This window comes from Lepisosteus oculatus, chromosome 6 (assembly GCF_040954835.1).
Source record: "Lepisosteus oculatus isolate fLepOcu1 chromosome 6, fLepOcu1.hap2, whole genome shotgun sequence".
NCBI classification, from domain to species: Eukaryota; Metazoa; Chordata; class Actinopteri; order Semionotiformes; family Lepisosteidae; genus Lepisosteus; species Lepisosteus oculatus.
The window spans coordinates 38755115-38777527 of NC_090701.1; the positions used below are offsets into that span (position 1 = coordinate 38755115).

Here is a 22413-nt window from a genome sequence, read left to right on the forward strand (position 1 = left end):
AGTGTAAAATTCCTGCACACTTTGCGTAAGCTTAGCATTTTGGATCCTGTGACTTCTCAGTGACCCCCTCATAGCTTGGGAAGAATGGTCCTGGACAGTAATTACAGCTTTACCGTGGATATTGAATCCCCAAAGGTAAAGTGTCTTACAAAGAGCATCCTGTTGAAGAATAGCTTGAGGCCACAGCAGCCATATGTCTGGAGCAGAGAATGATTCTGAGCTCCACTCAGTTTAGTGACATTGGTGCATTATTGCATTCATTCTTCAGATCGTCTGCTAATGAATAAAAGTGTTACATGACTAACAGTGTCTTTATGTTTTCCTCTTAATTATACCGCCTCTTTTTAATTAGATGAACAGTGCCAAATCCTGCACGGAGAGGCTTGGAATTTCATTTTTAATTAGCTTCTGGCATTAAAGTCACTAAGTAAGGTTTTTTATTTATTTAGAATGCATTTGGGAAGACAAAATTCAGTGTCCTTTATGCTAATATTTTACTTTTTTCTAATAGTGCTTGAAACAACAAGACTCCTCTGGTGGTACTTTTAATTAGCAATAAATGCAATTTTTTTTAAGCATATGTTATTTAGGATATGTAGATATTTTGTTTGCAATAAGACGGGTGTAAAACTGGAAAGGAGCTGTTTAACAAAAAGGCTGTGTATTATGTGAAGATGTAGTCTTTTTCAGCAGTATGCTACTTCATGTTAACACCACTTTTAGAAAACTAATTTTTAATGGTAAAAAAGACAGCTGCTAAACTGCTGAACCAGTTGAAAATGTATGGAGCCTAAATATGGATTGTGCAGGTCACAGTCTAGGTGTCACAGATAACCTGCTGTATGTGTACCTGAGAACATGCTAACTCAGTCTAAACTTTGGTGTGTTGTAGTTTCCTTCTCAACTGGTAAAGTTATTACTGAGAATGGAAAATTACTCTCTTACCTTTGCCTTTTGTCTCTAAGTGACAGAACCTGGGGCAAACAATACATTTTTTATCTCTGTGTGAAGTTCTATAATTTGTAAATGAAATAAACTCTTACATCTGTGATGTACTGTACTTAACATTTCATTGACCCACTTTTCTTATTTGTAATTTCTCAAGCTTGTTGATATTAAGGTGCCTTACTGCCAAAGATGTGACCTTCATTTGCACATAGTTTTTAATCAGTACAAATACCTAGCATTTTTGATGGTTTACAAATATGACATTTATCATCCATTTTCTAAACATTTGCCTGAAATACATAAGTCAAGAGATCAGTATGGTACATTATGGAACTCCGAGGAAAACTTAAATTAAATTAAATTTAAGCATAGGATTCCATAATTCTGACAAAATTCAAGGATTTCTCTGTGCCTGACATACAATATGCTGAAATACAGAAGTGATAGAAGAAACTTTGAAGAAACTCTTCTTTTAAAAAAGCAAGTTGATTATAGTGGTTTGTGATCAAGACTGCATACTGTATGTCAATATTAATCTAGATAACAATGATATGACAAAGGTTATTGAAATCCTAAATGTCAGTGGCATGTTGTTCAACTTAGTGTCAAACAAAGCATTATACATTTACACAGATTAATTGGCTCCTAGGAAAAGAGCCCCCAGTGTGTCTGTGTATCTGCCCAAAAATGGACCTGTCTCCCATTCAGTATGTATCCTGTCTTGTGCCGGTTGGTTCATAGGTTCTGGCTCTAAATTAAATTGGACAAAGCGGCTAGAAAATAGAAGAACGGCTGGATTAATATTAACTAGTTACAAATGTAATTCAAACTCTTGAAGTGTCCACTATTGGTATTCCAACAAATTTCAAAGAAGAAATATGAGCATGTACTGTATTGATTACAGTCACTAATCAAAAGTAATGCCTGGCATTAATACAGCTGCACTGCTGTAATCATTTGATGTTTTTATAACCCTATTTAAAGCCCATATACTGTACTAGCAAACTTGTATATTCACATTGTTTTGGGATTTAATTTGATTCCCTGCACACTGGATTGAAAAATAATTTGCTTCCCAAATTGAATTAAAGAAGTACTTGTTCAAAATTATTGTAATGGGTTACTTTCATTCAACTTTTTTGATTGTGTAATAGTTATTGATACTCAGTTAAACCCATACAGAACTTTTCAATGGCAGCAATTAATAATAGTAGGGCAGGTTTAAACATTTCAGATCTTATTGTCCATCTAAATACAGTGTTGTTGCATTGTTTTAAGCTATTATTGGTTAAGATACCCTTAGCATTGTGAAATGGCAAGTTAATTAAAATAAAGAAATTATTTTTTCTGTAATGTGTGCTCTTAGGACACTCTGCTAACCTGACAGGCATTCTGTATGGTTTCTCAACGTGGACTACCTTACTTGAACAATTTATGGTGCTTAGTATATTTTCTTAAAGATGTTATCTGGGCCTTTTGAACAAATTTGATTAATTTAAAATGTTATTTCTAATTTAAAAATCAAAGTTAATCATGGTATGCCAAATACATTAGTATAGAATCACTAGATTCATTTTTGTATTATCTTACTAAATGACTTCCACTTCTGTGCCAGTGCTTTTCTATTTTTGATTTGTTGTGCACTTAAATTTAACTTTAAGTCTAAGAAAATGCCAGATTAAAAAAAAATAGCTAAACTATTGATGGCTTTAATATGTTGTACATATTTATTTTCTGTTAGAAATAATCTAAATATGTTTTAGATTATTTTTGATCATTTTTGGTCACAAAATGGCTGGAATTATCAGGTAATATTAGTGATGCATTTTTTTAGTTTGTTGCACTTTTCTGACGGGGAAGAAATCACGGGGGCTGAATTTTAGCCCTACGAAAACACGTCTACAAAACACATCACACTGCTGGCTTCTTTTTACTTAGATTTGGGTAAGATAGGCTTGCCTATAGATAGAATGTAACAGCTTAATCGGGTTTTTGGCTTTCTTTGACCCTGCATGTTTTTTTATCTGTTTTATAGTAGAAGCCAATTAGATTAAATTAAATCAAAACAATTAAACTACTTGAGAAATGAGAGCAAAATGAGAGTTTGGTCTGTGGATTTTGGTTACCTCTGGTTTAGATATTTGCCAGTCAAAAACAGATGTTTGTTTTTTCTATGGAACACTTTGGCTTTAATAAGGTGCCTGTTTTTTTAGTGTGCTTGTTTAAAGAGAGACAGAAATGGCTGTACACGCCAAAATTGAACACTTATTATTTTTAAGATAACAAATTTGGCATGGATAGACATTGTTTTGCTAAAGCAGAGCTTGTGAAATCCTCGGTAGCTTGCTCTGATTCAGTGAAAGAAAGCCAAGGTTCTGAAGGCCAGACTTGAGCCCTGCTGGAGAGAATATAAGGAAAGACAATCCCCAGAACAAAGATACTTGTTGACCTGTGGGAGCACCATAAAAGTAAAATCAGGTGTCTTCTTGCAGCAGGACGCATCTGGAACTACTAAGAGTTGAGCTTTGCTGGACAGGGTCAAGCAGCAGGACATCACTACTCTGTCCGCACCCGTGATCCCTGTGAGATGACAATATTTTTATTCTGGGGTATCTGCTTGCTTTCTTCCCATAACAATATTGTCTTAAAAAGACCTTATTCATACAAACCAACTTGAGAAGTGCAAGAACACTTCAATGAAACTATTGTATGAAACCCTTTGCATTAAAGAGGTGGACTGAGTTAAGGGAGGTGAGCCTTGGAATAAGGTCAGAAATATTTTTTTAATCAAAGTGCTCTAGGGAATTTTCCTCCATTCTTTATCCTTCTTTTCAGGAAGAGGTGCTCTGTTGTCACTGCATAGAAGTTTGAATAATGCCGTGTGTTGTACGATGTTTTTTTGTTTTTTTAAATGAAAACATCTAAGGAGGCTTACAGAGATTCAGACCGCTTTGCAAAGGGGGTAAAATATTTTTCGAAGATACTTAAGTGTTTTTTTTTTTTTGTTTTTTTTTTTTACAGAAGACCTATTCAGGCAGCATTGTTTATAAATAACGTAAAAGATTTAGGAAACCTTTGCATGAAATGGTGTTAATCAACATTTAGGTTTTTTTTCCAAAATATCATTTTTCATGACATTTTTCTTCTAATAAGAAGAATGCAGTTTTCTTGGCTGTTGAAGATTAATAGAAAACTTCTTTACAGCGCTGTGCCAGGAGGCACCATGAAATCTTTCCCCTTTTGATTTTTTAAATCTCATTTAGTTACAATCCGAGCACTCCTGGCTTGCAGAATTTCATCAGTTGGCATAGTGCTATAACATTTTTAATCCTTATCTTGTCATTCTCAGATTTAGAAACCTAAAAAAAACATCCAGGAGTTGTTTTTTTCTGGATTTGTATGTGTTTCATCACTGGAACTGTGAACTGCTTTAGACTCCAAGCTTATTTAATATTCAACAATATTTATTATATAGTGGATTCTTCTGAAACAGTGGATTATTGAGGATAAACACTGTACTGTTATAAATGGATGATGAGGGAGGGAGGTTTTAACAGCCTTCTCTGTGGAGTGACTTTTCACTAAATCAGAATGCCTATTTAGAACACTAGAACACTCCAGGCCTTCACATGCTTTGTTTTTCAGCTAGAGACTTACCAAGTTATTGTACAGTATATCTGGCCTTGACAGGGTGAAACAGTAAGGCAACCATTCAACATGATTCTAGGATAGTACTTAGACATGAATTGACAGTATTTCTTGACTCGTTTTACTTTCATACCACCATGTGAATTTTAAAGAAGCTGAATATGTTATGAGCTGAATATGTGGTGGCACAGTTGAACTCCTGCAATCCTTTAAGATAACTAGATCTATAATTGTCTGTGCCTGTAAAGGGATCATTAGAAGGTGAAGACACCTACAGGAAGGTCATTTTTATGAGCTTTTTGTCATGAAAGTCTGGAAATTAAACATCCAGCCTGAATTTCATACTCTGGCTCAAAAGACTTTGCATGTTTCTGAATTGTACAGCCATTTGTTGATTATTGTGCAAATAATGTCATGCCTGCTGTTTAGAAAGATGTGTGTGTTTTATTTTTGTATGAAGATTGAGTTATTTGAAACCTGAAAGTTTAAATGGCCACGGGATATAACATATAACTTTTTCTGCCCTAGAATTCAGGCAAAAACCAGAGAAATCCGAGAGAGGCAAGCTCGTGAGAGGGACTATGCTGAAATCCAGGATATCAACAGGACATTTGGATCTGACGAAGAGCACACATACGCTGGTATTGGCTCACTGGAATCATCAATGGACAGTGGGCACAATCTTTCCTTGCACAACAGACCACAAAGTCCCCAAGAAGACCCCCAGCAAATTGAAGCGCTATACGCACAAGTGAACAAGTCACGCAACGGCCGCGCTCCTTCCGCCGAAAGGTAAGCACAGTGTTACTGTAGTAATGCTCTTCTGGAACACAGTTTTTTTCTGAGTGGCAGAGAAAAGTGATGCGTCCATGTGTTTTCTAACCACTTCATCCAGTTCAGGATCACAGGGGAGCCAGTGTGTGTCCCGGCAAGCCACAGGCGCAAGGCAGGGTCCACACTGGAATGGACGCCAGTCCTTGCAACTTTCTCAGAAGCCAATTAACATGCCAGTACAAACTCCACACAGATAGCACCAGAGGTCCAGAATTGAACCGAGGTCCCCAGCACTGCAAGCCAGAGATGCTAACTACTGCACCCAGAAAAAAAAAAAGTTCAGTAAAATGTATATATATGAAAAATAATATCTGATAATATGGCATGTCATGTATATCCCCTTAAACATTAACATTAAAAAATGGGCGTTTTATTCCCAAAGCCCATTACAAAGCCACAAAGCTGTTACCAGACTGCACTCTGACTACATTAACATTTTCGAAACATAGCACCCTTCACAGTTAGATGATAAGTCTTTACTTGAGATGAATCAACATTAAGATTTAGAGTAAAGCTAAGTGGTTGTTATATTTAACTAATTGTAGGGGTCAGAAAAGAGGCACAACCAGTTAAAGTTGAGGGGAAGTCCTATTCTGTGACTTTAGATGTAGGAAAAAAATCATGTGAATAAGTTTGTTTATGTTGTACAATATTATTGGTTGTAAATGGTATATAGCATAATTAATTGCATGATATAAATGTTTTTAACACATAACTTTATTTTTCCTCTGAATATTTTTGATGATCTTTAATATGTTGATCAGGAATTCTAAACGCTTTTAGAATGTTTACATGGGTTAACAGATAATTGAAGTTTAATTTTATTGTGAAGTACCACGAAAGTGAGCTCTTTGAAAATGTAGCTTTCTCTTTCATGACCTTGCAAATAAACGTGTTGCAGTTAAGCATCTTAATTCTTTATAATTGAAGTTCAAAGTTCTATGTACATAAATGGCAGTTTTCTTCCAACAATAAATTTCAGGTCAGAAATTCTGCATTGTATTTTATCAACAAAACAATGCTTTTTGTAAGGGACACTTTTAAATCTTTTTCCTTTGTGAAACATTTTGTACTACTTCTGAAGTGTCTTGGGTTTGCAGGAGTTTGGGAATCAGATCCAGGCTATAAAAAATGTCATTTTTCAGTTTGGACAGATGCAGAGAATAACATCATTTAAGTAGCTGCTCCTTCATAACTTTTGACTGTCGGGGGGGAAAAACCTGTCACTCAAGATTTTGTTTATATATCATACAGTGGCCAGAGAGACAGTGCATTATTAATAATTCCCTTCTTTTGTTTTTTATTTTTGTTTCAGCATAATTTCCTGTGAGTATTTTATACAGTTTCCCAATTTAATTTAAATAACTCAGGATATACAGGGCACACGAAAACAAGACTGTTTTCTTGCTTTGTAAACTATCAACAAAATAAGATTTTCAATAACTTTTTTTTTCTCACTGGAAAACAAATCTTAAAATGCTAGTGGCGTTTTCACCTGTTTTTGCAGGTGTGTTTTAAATCTATTGATGGATTAAGGAAATGCCAGTTTCAAAACCAGATGTTACCTTGGTAACATTTAACTTGAATGAGGCTAAATAAAACATAATCAAAATTCCTTCATAAACAGTAGACAACACTCTAAAACTACATAAAGAAACTGCATAAAAACCCTTTAGAGCTTGAGTCTTTAATGTTTTAAAATCTAGAAATTTCACCTGACTTCTCTCTGGGGTTCTGCTCTCAGATATGGACGCGGGTACTGTATGTCTCATTTTGATATGTTATGAATGATCATATGGCAATAATGTAATTTCCACAAATTGTTGTAAAGTGCTATATGTATTGTTATAATATGTTGTATAGTGGTTATGAAGTAGTTATATTTTCATGCCTGATTCATGTGTTAGTAATGCTCTTTTGACATACATAGGTACCCCCTTTACATGCAGATACCCCCCAAAAAGGAGCAAAATTTCTTCTTCAGACCTGAACATTGTTTCATCCTTCTGCTTTTCAGCATAGAATTAACCTTTACTTGTTCCAAAATGCTGCTTGTGCATCCTGAGGTGCTTCAGGAAATGGGAATTGTGCATTTAAAGAAACTTTACCATGGCTTCAGTTTTTTTGTTCAGGAAGGACATCCTTAACATAATTTAACTTCGGGAAGAATGCCCAGGTATTAACAATAACATTGATTGTGGACATTAAGGACATGAATAAATTGTTTGTAGTTGTTTAGAATATTTAAGATTAATCAAACATATAGGGTCACACGCATTCACCTTCTGCTAGTGAATGTCATGTTCTGCTTTTGTCTGCCTGTGTTTGTTTCTTTTTCTGCAGTTCTTGCCTTCAGTGATACTTAAAACTTAAAACTGCCTGTAAGAAGGAAGGTAATCTTATAAATAAATATGCAAAAGTGGTAAGGCCTATATTTGACTTTAGCAGTGCTTGTCATTCAGTTATATTCCAACGCCAAATTCATTATTGCTTTCATCAACTGACATTTAGTCACCATATTTTATTTTACTTACTAAATTACTTTTTTGTGACAATTTAAATTAGTTTTTTGTTACTCTGCCAAGAAATGAGGCAGGTCTTTCATAGCTTTGCTGTAATTGCACATTGAAATGAAGTTCTTATCTGTATGAATACATAGATATGTATATGCATATAAGCACTACACTTTTTGAATCAAAATTAATTTGATAGGGCTTAAACGATCAGATAGAGGTGTGATCTGATAAAATGTACTGATGAGCTTTGTAATGTCTTCAGTTAATGAGCGAAACCCAAAACATTGATTGTGCTAATTTAGTTAATATATACAGTATATATAGTCTGTGGAGGAACACCTTGTAAGTTAACTGTTATCACATTGGAGACTTTCTAAACTGATAATAAACAATAACACTTGGTAGACCTACTTCACTTCTGTTATTTGTTCTGCAGGACATCAAGACTATTTTGGTTATTTACTGCATACACTTTTTTTTCAAAGATGCATTAAATTCTTATACATACTGTATACGAAAGTAATCTGATTGGAAGCAGCTCTCCAATAAATTATTCTAAGTATGATAAAGATTGTTGTAGTAGTAATACATTTTGAAAATTGATTGATCCTTTTCAAAAGCTAACTCTCAGGTCAGTAAATGTAACTTTTTTAACATTTGAATTTTACTGCTTGGTTGAAGATTATTTCATATACATTATATACAAAGCATTGTATATATTTAGAATTATTAACTCTTTTTGTTTTCACTTGAATTATGTTGAGCTAGACTTCAGACCCTCTTCAGTAATTCAGTACTTGTACACTAACCTGATCTGAATAAAGATATATAGAAATGTTCCAAAATAAGCTGTTTGCCTTTTTGGACAGTACTGAGAAGGTGTTGAACCAGCAGAGCATAGTCATCACATGGGATCTTATTAATGTAGGTGTTCAGCCAACAGAAGGGGACTTTCCTGCTACACTCCTTTGTCATGTGGCACAGCCTGAGACTTGAACCTGCAGTCTCAAGGCTGATAAATTAACCCTGCACTCCAGACTTTAGTTTTGGCCTACAGTTTGTAAAGGAGTTACAGTGCTGTATTTACAACCAGGTTCAGTTATCTTTTGTTTCTATACCAATCATTCTGGATCTGTGGTTGCTACCTTGCAGTCTTTTAGGTTCCTAAAATGCAGGCTGGAGATCTTCAGAAGAGGACTTTGCTGCAGTTCCCAGAGTTTTAGGAAATTTTGCCCTGACGCTGAAGTTGAACACCAGACAGGTGTCAACACAAGATACATCACATTGTAGCTACTAAAGGCAGGAAAATACTCCAATTAATATGTTAAACTTTAAATGCTAAAAACTTAAAATCAATTAATCTGTCTTGGGCATCTAACTGTGAAACTTGTGAAACCAACTTGTGAAAATGCGTTTGAGAAATAACTAGCTTTAGTTCACTGAAAGGGTTAAAATTGCATAGAATCTTTATAAATAATTTTGTACAATGTGGTATTTCGAAGACCCTCATTACCAGCAGCACCATGCTTGACCTATATTAACATCAGGTAAATTGCCAGGTAATTTAATTACTGAATTAATTTTAGATAGGCCACTGTGATGATTAGTGTCTGTGACACCACAGGAATATAGCACAGCAGATAATGTATGTTTATAAAAAAAAACACTTCTCAGCTTTGATAAATAGATGTCCTAAATGATACATTTTGACACAGAATTTTACCTGCCTAGGTTTTAGACCGGTGAAGCCTTTGTACACAAACCTGTGATGCCAAATGGTACTACATGGAAAAAAATGCACATAATACCCTGAAGGGATACTTCAAAAACTCCTAAAATGTCACAGTGTGTGTGTGAAGGTGTATACATGGTTATGTATACATTGTGTATAGAGACACATGCACCTGTGTCTTGTATTGAGAAGAATACAAGAAAAACAGGCATAGCTTGTTTGTTGGAAAGTTTGTTTTGTACTGAAATCCTAAAATGGCGCCTTATCTGCAAAATATAGAAATGGGACAAACTGCAGTTTGTAGCTGATGTGGCTCCTATTTTTCAGAAGTTTTGAAATGGTAATTGTGACATTTTTTTTAATAAGGTACATGTTTAAAAGGTCACAGAGTGCTAAAGCATGAAAGATATTTTTGCTTGTTTCACATGAAACCTTGGGATGAAAGATTAGATAATGTAATCTGTAAATGGTCAATTGAATTTTCTTTGTAGTTTTAACTAAAAGCATTATGCACTTGGTCCTAGTCATGTCACGTGATCTTCAAAGTAAAAGATGAGGTTATTTTGAACCTTGTTTTATTTTAATTTTAATTGGAGACAAGAAAATATCTGCAATGTCAAGTAATATGAAATACATTTGAAAGATGAGGACAAACTTACTAGATATACCAAAGACTGTCCTATTACTAATACGTGCCCATGATTTCTCTTTTTAGGGACTTTTAAATTGGATGTCATGGAAAAGAGATCAATTTCCAGAAGTATTCTTGATAATGTTCATGTAGTGTTTTAATTATTCAGACTCTAAATTGTGCTTATGGAATGTTTCTAAATGCAAAAAGCAGTTGGTTTTAGTAGGGCTAGGATTTTGAATAAGTAATAGTGTTGCAAATGCATGATATAGCAAAACCACCAAGTAGGACTGGATTTTCCAAGAGAATTCATTAATCACATTGTTCAATAATCTTTGGAAAGTATTTAAGGATGTTATGTCACACATTATATGGACAAAATGTTTATTGCAGGTCACTTAAATTGCATGCATTGTCAAAGACTGTATAACAGGAATTCCCTATTAGGTAACATTGGAAAATTACTCGGACGATTTGAATAGATTTTTGTCTTGCATGCAGCAAAGAAAAAAGGCTGAGCATGCACGCTGAGCAACTACAAACACTCAATGATATGAGTAGCTATTGAATACTACTTCTGTCATCACTGCACATGCATTCAAACCTGTGGCAACTAAATGTTTACATATGTGCTAACTTGCTTAGTAACAAAAGAACAGGACAGAAAATACAGTACTGCATGGTTTTCTATTATAAAAATGAATATGATAAAACTAACATAAGGCTTATACTGTATCAGTTATTGAGTGCTGTAATAATAATAATAATAATAATAATAATAATAATAATAATAATCTATTGTTGTTGTTGTTGTTATTATTGTGTCAATCACTTACAGTGTAAAAAGATTGACAAGTGTAAGGTAAAAGACAATGCAGAAACATTGAAAAACTATTCTTGCATAATTAAAAATAATAGGAAAAAGAAATGCAATATAATAGAAAAAGATTCCTGTACCATTATATGTCTATATTTATATCATGGCTTTACCTAATACACTGCACAAATCACCATAAATATGTTTTGCAACAAAAGAACAGGACAGAAAATACAGTATGGCATGGTTTTCTGTTATAAAAAGGAATATTATCAAAATAACGTTATTGAGTGCTGTAATCTTCAGGAAGGTGTGCTAAAGTGGGAGGGCCATGTGATGGGTCACTCAGAGGAAAACAGGCACAGATTTTGCACAGGGCTTCAGAGACAGTCTGAGAAGTTTCTGGAAACTTTGAAAATGAAGAGCCAGGTTTGACTAAACTGCGGAGGAGGGACTAATGTATTTGCACGTTCTGGAGGCATTCCAAGTGCAGTTTGTTTGCAAATGAAGGCCTTCTAATCCAGATCGAAAATAAAGCTGTCTTCTGATATGTTGTTACTACACCTGATAAAGCGGAGTAATGGTGTAAAGAAGATAAACTCTTTTTCAAATGCGGCTGTTGCCTGATGGATTGTGGTAAATATGGCAGCAAGTCAGCTGCAGCCTCAATAAAATGAAACAGAAAGACAATGATAATAGTACGATTGAATGTGAAGGTACACAATGACGCCGTTAGAAGGATTACCAACAATTTTAAAATGACCAAATTACAGGTGGAGAATAGCTGCCCTCCAGATGTAGCTGAGATTTCACATCATCATCTAGTACATCCCAAAAATTCTCTCCTGTCCTTTATACCTTCTCTTAATATTATCTTTGTCACTTAATATTATCTTTTATCAATCTCAGGCCCCTCAAGGTAGAAACGTATTCTTTAAAACCAATGAACAGAATGTTTTTTAAGATGGGATAAATAAATTCCCTATAATCCTTAAAGATTTTGTCGGTCAACATATTTTTAAAAATGACCTTATATAATAATTTCATAGCGACCCAATGAAAATGCCAAAATCACTGCTAATTTATGATACGTTCATTAACACTAGCAGGATCATTTAACCTTTCCTAGTATTTATGTAAAAATATTTAAGTATGAAAGATATTGTTTATAGTACTTTATAATACAGTAAATGAAAATTGGAATTCACTCAGTATTTGTTGAAATAGAAGGTATTTTGTATTTCACACCACAGGGAGAAAGCGTTGTTTTCACTTCCAGTTGTTTTGACACAGGTGAGAATTTAGATTTTTGCTCTCCATGAAAAAGTGCTGATGGATACAACAATGCTTTACGTTTTTCTTTTCCTCCAAAAAATAGACTTTTTCTCTGATCAGAAAAAAAACATTTGAAAAGATAACACGGAAGTGAACTGCCAGTCAGAAGGTTGCAGTATGGGTAGTGATTTAAAGTCCACCCTGAGAAAGGAATCATTTGTCACCTTCAGTCACATCATTTTTTGTTCATAAAATAAGCCCAGCTCTGCCTTTTATGCTGTAATGCTTCTGTTTTATCAAAGTCATTCTCTTCCTGATATTGATTATTAACAACAGCAATTGCAGAACTCTCTGTCTTACATCAAGGTCTTTATGAGATGATGGCAGTACAGCGGCAAGTGTAACATATGAAGTGAATTGTTTCTGATCTTACTACTTTTTCTGCTACAAAATACCCATCTTCATCTGGAAGAAATCATTAAATATTGATCTTTACATTATCTGTTTTTGGGAAGATAAATCAAAACTATGGTAAAGACGATTGAGTTCTACCATGAAGCCGTTTTAAAATGTTCTCATCTTCCCTAGGTGATAAACCGACCTGTGTTAATTTGCTTACAATCTGTTTTCCACCAACTTACTTCCTCTTTTAAAACAAATCCATAGCTATTATACTCTATTACATCTTGAAAAGGGGAAAGAATTGTGTAAGATTTATTGCTGGTCTAAATCATAGATTTTCAAGATTTATCTTGTACCTCATGCATTGGTGACTGGAAATTGGTGAGGAGGAAACATAGTGTTATTGAAAGGCAGTCATCAGGCTCATGTGATAATGTTGGTTCAGTTTGCTGTTGCTGTCTTGTTTTTAGTTACCCCTAGTTTCAGATGAGGTCATGGGTATAATTTTAAGATTCATCTTTTATTCTTTTGTAGCCAAACACATTCTAAAGGCTAAAGTTTATAGTGTGTTTGCAACCTGGGACATAAAGCTGTTTGTTTGCAAGGCTTTTTGTAACATTTGAAGTTTTATGACTTATGACTATTTTTCATTTTTAAAAGGATCCTGATGCATAGACCATCTGGTGATTCTCTTATGACCTCGAATGAATCTTTCACAACAGAGCTTTCCTACTCTGTTAGTCAGTCAAATAAAACTGGCTCTTGACAAGTACAGTTTTCATTGGCCTCTAGGGAATTGAGTATTTCAAAAATTATTTTCTGTACACAATGAAAAATAAGAGACTGCTATAGAATTTGGCAACATATCACAAAAGGGGGTAAGTACTGTATTGATGAATATAGTACTTTTAGGTGAAAGTGCTAAAAGCTAATCCACTACCAGTCTGCCATCTTAGAACTCTGAAAATATGTTGCCCACATTAATGGTTTTGGCATGTATGTTAATTGTGTTCCTATCTAATAAAAGACCCTGTCTCTTCAGCAATAGCAGAGATCAGCATTCATAAACAAATGGTCCATAATATTTTAAGTGCATGAGTTCTAACATTGTGGAGCATTCCTTTGAACACAGTTTTATCTTAAAAATCACTTGCAATGTTTCCTCATATTTGTTTATTGTAATTTGCATTTATTATCACCTAGAAAAAGTAATACTGGAGCTGTAAACTCATCTTGACGAAACTTGTGACTGCCTAGTTAAAAAGGATGACAAAAGTTGAACCGCAGTTTGAAGGCCTCCTTACAGGTTATTTTGGCTTGTCCATTTTTCAGCAGAGCACTTTGAAAAAACGTATATGATGAATGTCTTGCATTACACACCTGAGGCAGAACCCTTTTCTTGGTCGTATCCTTGCATTGAGATTTAGAAAGCACTTTCTCTAAAGTAATAAAACCATTCTTCACTACTAATTCCATTTATGGAGTGTGCATAGTGTCATAGAGAAAGACTGGGTGGAGTTCACACCCTAAAACTCCATTCTGGGAGGGTAACACAAATAAAATTAAAAAACAACTTTGTTCAATTGATGGCAAAAAAAATGCTTTTTAATTTATTTTATGATTGTCCTGACAAAAACTGAAGCCAAACATATTTATAATTTAAATATGGGCATAAAAGAGAGATTTCTTTAACTATCTTATCGAGGACCAGAAATATATTAAACAGCACAGTCTGAAATGGTCTTGCAGCATAACTGGGTTGAAAGTCACGTCTGAAGCCAAGCAGTACACATCTTTGTTAACTGACTTGGTACAGAGAGTTAGAAGTTTTCTCAGTTTACAAAATCGAATCAATTTTTTGGACATCATAAAGTTGCCATGTTTCTGTTGTCAAATGCAGCTCTAGGGTAGTTTTATTTCCTGCAACTGAATGCCTAGCTGTTTGTTGGCAGCAAATGATTCAGCTGAGTAAAGCAGTAACAGTATAATTTGTCCAAAAAGCAGCTCTGTTTGATCTCTGTACTAATTCTAACGTATTCCAGTTTGCCTGAGGTTGTATTAGTAATAACCTTCTTCGAGAGAAGTAATTTCTCATTTGGTCCCTTTATGCTTCTTCAGTTCGAACTTTATTATCATCCCTAGGGGAAATTTGTTCAACTTCTAGTTGATCATTATACTGTTTCATAGGGTGGCCTCATTGCAAATAGAGTATTAAAACATTTACAGAAAATGGGAAGTAATTGGCATTTGACGCCAAAATCTGTGTACAAAATAAGCTGTTTATGAAGTGGCAATCAAAGCTACACATTGTCCGGCAGGATCTTAACTAGAAATTAGTGCTTGTAAAAAGAAGTGATTCCTTGGCTGGTTGCTTGATCAGCAGGGTTCAGTGTGTAAGTGAGGTCCTTTAAATGAGATGGACTTGGGTGATGTCTGTTGCTTCAAGACTTCTTCACATTAACAGCTGAGAAGGCAGCAATCAGGACTCCATAGTGGCTAGAAGTTAATAATGGAATCAGGCACTCAGCTGGAACTGGAAGGTTACAGGAAAGCAGCAGTTTTATTAAATATACAGAGATTTGCCATGCCAAAACTCATGCATGAGGCTACAATTAGAGACTTGCATTGTGCAAAAGCAACAGATAAATCATTATTTAGACAATTAAAATTTCTGGGTATGGAAATGGTCTGATTTGATTTTTTCTCAGCTTATGTCTGTGTCGTTACTAATGTCGTTCTGTGGGCAATGTGTGTCTTTTCCTAGGTTGACTTAAAGGTTGACATAACGAATGCTAATCATGGTTAAACTTTATGAACATTAAAAACAAGACATTGAACTGAACATTGTCAAATAAGAGCTTATCTTTTTGAGCGCAGTACTAAAACTGTTGGATACAGAACACAGTATTTTCAGTCTGATGCTCACAGACCTCTAACAGCAGGGGTCTGAATGTCAGTATCTGTAGATGCTTCTGTTTTTTTTGCCATTCTCCTGCTTCCTGTGGTTATAACATTCTACCTGTGCTCTGAGTCAAGTTCCATCTAAAACCAAATTAAAAATACTTGGATCTATATGGCAAGCTTTCCCCTATATACTGTATGAGGCTGTGCACACCTGCATCATGAGTGACAAAAAATGTTCAGCATCCCAGTTTAAAAACAAAAGAAAAATATTTTGTTTGATATAGGTGGAAATGGAAATTGGTCACGCAGTGACAGAGGATACATCTGGGATGTACATTTAATTTGTGTGTTCTGAAAGGTCTGCCCATAATCCACTTTGAGAGAGAGACTTCACACCTTCAGTGTGAGTCTTTCACAGCTGTCCATTGCTGTTAATGTCATTTGCAGTGCCTTCGGTTTGACATCATTCTTCCGCCAATATTAAGTCTAGCACTAGTCTAGTGGTGTCTGTCTCCAGTTTTTTTTTCTTTTGTAGTTGTATCCTCAAGCTGTAAGCAGTTGTGTTTTTACACTTTGTTCACCCTGATGTGCTTTTTTATCAATTAATCTGAAGTTCAACACACATATGTATTTTTAAATATTTGTAATGAAATGGTCCTCTTTTTCTAAAATGGCATCTAAATTTGATTTATTTCCCACTTACGAAAGCTACAGGTTCCCACTTGTGTGAACAATGACAAATAGTTGTCAAGACCACGTTCTTTATACAGTACAGCTGAATATAGTGATGAAACACAAAACAAATAAAAATGAAATATATTGATTACCTACAAAACAATCCAGAGGCTCACAGAAAGAACCCATATCGTCACATTCTATTGAGTAGAATTCTAGTGAAGTTTAGTTTCGGAAGACATATTTTTTTTACAGTGCAACAAGCATATGTATGATTAAAAACTATTAATAAATGGCATACTTTTATAACATTTTCATCTGTATCAGCATGGAATTTCCACTCACATAAGGCCATAGAAAAGCCTTTGGTTTTGCTCTGAAAAAACAGACATTTAGTTTTAATTGGTTTCTTTTATGTTATGTTGATTGCATCTATGCAACAGAAACCAATTACCCTGATTTTATTCATTTGCTTAAGTTAGTGTGGCACAGTCTGTTTTCTTGCTTCATTGGTGAATGCTATTACAAGTATCCTGTTACTTCAAATATGTTTGGTCCCAGTACTTTCTGAGTTGGCCAAGCATAATAAAGAGCCAAATGAATGTTTGTTTCTCCAGAGATTTCCCACAAAATATGCTATATTTTGCTTGACCTTGGTATACTTATGACATTTGATAACACTTGTCATATTTTTCCTTATTGAGGATTGTTGGTAGGTCTGATCGCCTAAGAACTGACACTTGTCTTTGCTGCTTGACCCTTGGTTATGTACACAGGGAGTGCTGAGGTGCGTCACTCAATCTTTCTTACAAGGAGTGGGGAATTGCAATGCATTGTTCAAGGAAGTAATTTTTGTTACCTCAGCTCATCTTTTCAAAATTATTACGAGAAACTGAAACCAGTTCTCCACACACTATACAGTGCAGTTCAGTGCTGCTATAGAAGTATAGTTTAAATATAAAACAACATTAACCTATAGTGTGTTACCTGTGTCCTGATGGGAAATCTCAAAGTGAGATATCGTGAGATTCTTTTGAAGACAGACCCTATAGGAAAGGAAGCAGTGGCTGAATTTAGTAACCTTTAAGATTTTTATAACAGCTTCAAGTACGTCATGAATTCCTGTAGGAGGTGAATGGATGGCAGCCTTATTCCTTATGCATACTGTTTTGAAATAAAGACTAATACAATTTGAATTTGGCCCAGTTAAGATCTGAAAAGTGCTCTACCAAAGGGCAGTTAAATTCACACAATTAACTAGAGTAAATGCAGAGTTAATCTCTCAGAATTCAGAAAAATCTGAGAATAATTCAGATGTCACTCTGATGACATTCTTTTGGCAAATTATAATGATGTTGCCCCAAGTATTTTGGACCATTATTACCATTTTTGTACTTTAGGTAATCTGGGGTGGGAATACAGATTTACAACCAAGAGAATGATTTTTAAAAAGAAAATATTGAAGTAAATTCTAAAAAGATACATAAGGTCAAAGTTAATTAATGATTTTGTTCACTGTTTCTGGGCTGTGTTCCCTTTCTCTCACCTTACAGAATCCATTTTTCTGAGTACCATGCTGTTGAATGACTATTCCGAAATTACATGCCACAATACAATTACCTACCATAACAGTGGCATACACTCTTTATGAAAGTACTGCTTCAAGGAACCTCTGACCCATCTATTTTTGTTCTTTCAGATGTGATCTGCTCATCGTAGTACTAAAATCATCATTATTAAAGTGGATTCCAGAGTGGGTGGAGTGGTCATGAAGATGTCAGATATTATGCACAGTGTCTAAAGTTTTAGCTCAATCTAATCTAATCACATCAAATGTCCTCATTAGAACTCTGATTCATTGCACATTTAGAAGCAGATAAGTATTTTCATACCATCCTACTGTACTTCTTAAGGAAAGGATTCAGCTGTTGAATTCAACAGTATTTTGTATGTTAGCATTTTGTTTTGTATCTTTGAATAATATCTTTAAAATGAATTGTGTAAGTCCTAGAATAGTGCAGATGGTTAAGGACTGCACTCTTAGTCCAAATAATTCCCACAATATTTCTAAATATTAAAAAATAGGATTAGTATGAGCCAGGGACCTGCTGTCCAGTTTTTCATTTTAATCTGGCTCTTTTCCTTGCTGATCTTCCCTTGAGTCCTGACTCTTGGCGTATGTGTAATAATCATACTTTTCCACTCAAAAACTAAGAGTTCCAGGATAGATCTTGCCCCCACAGGGAAAAAAATTAACATTAACAACCATCACATGCTGGGGCATTCATTTTGGCTGAGATCTGTCACTCCCTGAGTATCAGAGACTTCAGTCCTGTCCCTTACTGGTTAAAGCCACATGCCTCTTTAAAGGATATTTTTATAAAGAGGGGTTTACAAAAATGGAGAATATCAGAAATAAACTGAGAAGATTAATAAATATACATTAAATAATAACAACTCCCATTAACTGTAAAGGTTCTGCCAAGAACACACCCGAGCGATTGGTGTAATTTGAGGTACCTGAATTCTTTATTCTCTGGTGCAGCTTTGGTGAAAAGAGTAATACTGTATGTCAAGCACACTGGTTAAACTGATATTTATCATGGCAATACACAACCTACACAACAGACAACATAAACGCTCAACATTCAAGTTATGCTATTTACAAACTTGCAAACAAACCATCTCTGAGGCCTACCTTCTGACCAACAAGAAAAAAAAAATCCAGACTACTACCAAATGTATATCTCTTATATAACAACTACACACTCAACAGGAAGCTGAATCTGCCTTTTAAATTAAACAGAATATGAACTATGGTTAAATGTCTCTTTCTACAAAATGCTACAAAACGAATGGGAATATATCTTCCTATTCTAACCATGCACCCACTAACCATGAGAGGCCACTTTTTAAGTGACAGATTCTCTTAGCAGGAAATCAGTGTTTCCTAAAAAGAACAACAGAATGGCAAACTCTCTCGTTTCACATACTTACCGTAACTCGAATCTGGTCTTTACAAATAATCTGGACAAGGACCTCTTGCCGAGCATACAGTACACTTTTTCTCCTCTTCCTTTCTCCTTTCCCTGTGTTTTCTTATCTTCTCCCCTGTCTTCCTCCTTTTCTCTCTCTGCATCTGCCTTTTATGCTGTGCTCCTGGACTGTACTGTATATGACACTCTTAATGATGTTCCAAGAACTTAACTAAGGTAAAAAAAAAAATGTTTTGATCAATGAATCTCTGACCACTACATCTTGACAGATATCTTGTTTTGAAGCTGTCAAAAAGTGGAAATGTTGACAGAGCCAGGGTGTTGACCATTGTCCCTTAAGATTAAGACACCTCAATAACCACTTCTTAAATTACCATTTTAACAATACGATTGCACAGCAGATGAAGAATGGTGTTACATATTACCTATTTTTTGTATGTAATAGTAGAAGAAACAGCCCAGACACCTCAATTTAAACATATCTGTGCGTGTGAATCTATCTGAATATGATTCAGGGAATTTCAGATTTAGACAACAACAGCAAAAAAAAGGTTCAGTTGTTAAGTAATGATTCATATGATTCTGCAGCTAACTGGAAGGTGTGTCCTTTTTGATCCAAGGCAAGCATAATGAAAATGCAGAACCATTCGCATTGTGTCTTCCACCTGGAAAGTGATAAATTAGGCTTCTTGGAGATATTGTTAGCAGGAAAGAGCTATATTATCTTTTTTGGCTTTAAAAAAGAGGACTTCTGACACGTGAAAGATTCTAGGTAATTCGATTGGTTTTATTATGTGATCATTCATTTGCTTGATTAATAAACAATATTATGTTAGGGTATTGAAATACAAGCAGAAAAGGCAGGTTTTTACTGTCTGAGACTGTACTATTTTTTTTGAATGAGACTTTATCAGATACCTAAAGGTACATTTTGGGTATTTGTGCTAAAGCTGTGATTTTGCTGCTCTTGCTGCATTTCTGGTTTGTTATGCAAGAAGTCCTTATATAACACATAAAGTTCATCAAAACAGGCAGGCACAAAATTAAATTTACTTTTTTGTCAGAACATCTTGAATAATATTTTTGTTAGCTGCACTTTAAAGCCTACTGATCACTATTTCTCTCAGTGAATATAAACTCCGGACAGAACAGAAAGATGAGCTGCTTGTATATAAATTGTTAATGCTGCTATAATAATAGTGTGACTCACAAAAACACTGTGGCTGGAAGTTGGTTATCATACTGTGTGCCACTAGTTCCTGTTCCTTTAAACCTTGTGCTGAATGGCCTTACTGAATAGAGGAAAATATGAATCTTGCTTGCATTAGACTCCTTTGGGGCTTAGATTCAGCATTAAATAGTCAATGGAGACAACAAAAGTGATTATAAGAGAACCTGAGCCAGAGCTGTGATTACACAAAGGGACTAATAAAATAGAGGGGCCAGGAGCTTTTTAATGACATCAAATTGCTTGTAAAAATTGCATTAGTGGTAAGCGACAGTATAATGGCAGTCCATGTTATTGACAGTCTTGAACAGAGGAATGAGGTCATGCACAGGTTTCTACAAAACTACTGTATTTGTAGAAAGCGCCATTGAGTCCAGCCATGTCAATTCAGTGGTGGATTCCGTTTCAGGAAATTCAAAGACATTGTTTCAGATCTGTACTGGAGTTTTTTTAAAAAAAGGTAAAAGATAATGGCTGCTAGCAATTCCAAGTTCACATTTTGGAATTATTGTATTGAGAGGATAGAGTAAAAGTATCCTATAAAATAAACATCATGTTAAAATAAATAAAAAACTACATTTTCAATTTTTTCTTGTTATTGCTCAGCCAAAAGTCTCTCAAATAGTGTATTTGTGTAATAGTGTATAACAGATTGTGTGTTGTATGTAAAGAACGTCCTACAGTTTTGTCGTCTAAAAGTAATGTAAAATGTCATTTACCTTGTTTTGTGTTTTATGACAGTTTGACATTGAATGAAGATAGAACTCATGATTATTTGTGGCTGTTCTACAAAGTCTTCATATGTTTACCAGCAGAGTAAATAATAATTGCCAGACTGACATTTCTGAGGATGTCTGTTGAATTTAAAGCTGCAAGATTTGTGTAGGTCATACTCTGATGTACATTTCTGATGATGTTTCTAGAGAAACTAGACACTTGTGAACTTGTAACTGATTTGAGATAGGTGTGGCTGAAATTGACTTAGAAGATGTATTAAAAATTGAGGTAAATAACAGAAAAGGAGTACGGACATTGATGAGTTTCAGTTTAGAAACCTTGATCCGTATCCTTATAGTTATGACTCCTTTAGCCCCTGCACTGTGAAACAACCCAGACGACTGTTTGTAGTGAGAGTCAGAGCCAATACATTCTAAAGTTATTTGAAGATTCAGTCTTAACTCATCCCACAAAAATATACAGGAACAATTCTGAAAAGAAAAAACTCAATAATATTTTATGTACTGTGTTGCTATTCCACACATTTATTCAGCGTATTTCTTTGGCCTTCATATCATTAGTCTGAAGAGGGATTTATTTTATTGTAGTATCTGATTCTGTTCTGCACTTCTCAATGAATGCTGTCTAATTACTATGGTCAGTAACATTCTTTGTTTAGTGTTTGTATTGACATACATGTTGAAGAGATACCAGATTCACTATCAGTCTCACTCTCTAGTCTGCGTGGCATCTGGTAATTATGATCACTTCAACTTCAGGTCATGTACTGGCCTATCATTTTGCAGAGCACACTAAGAATACTGGGGATTGAACAAACCCTGAGGAGCTTTTTCAGTGAAATGCTGACTTTAAGTACATCTGTAATTGCCTCTGATTTTGGTGCTTTTACAGCTGCCTTTGCATTTTGTTGATTATTACCAGTACTTTAGAACCAAGTATAACAAAAAGGTATTATATTGACTAATAAAATGCTAGTCTTCTAGAAAATTGAAAAGTGCTCATATATATATAAAACCCAAGCATTTGCCTTTGCTGTAATTGACTTAAATGTGGACTGAAAACTAAAGCA

At 34.8% G+C, this 22413-nt stretch overlaps 1 protein-coding gene across 5 annotated transcripts in view; it reads left to right on the plus strand.

Annotated features, from left to right (window-relative positions):
• pard3aa (par-3 family cell polarity regulator alpha, a) overlaps positions 1-22413 on the plus strand; it is a 428925-nt gene that overhangs the window by 333433 nt on the left and 73079 nt on the right. For all 5 annotated transcript variants that reach the window (XM_015338942.2, XM_006642876.3, XM_015338940.2 and 2 more), the window contains one exon: positions 5125-5388. In XM_015338942.2, the coding sequence (XP_015194428.2) occupies positions 5125-5388 (264 nt within the window). The remainder of the gene's footprint in view (positions 1-5124; positions 5389-22413) is intronic.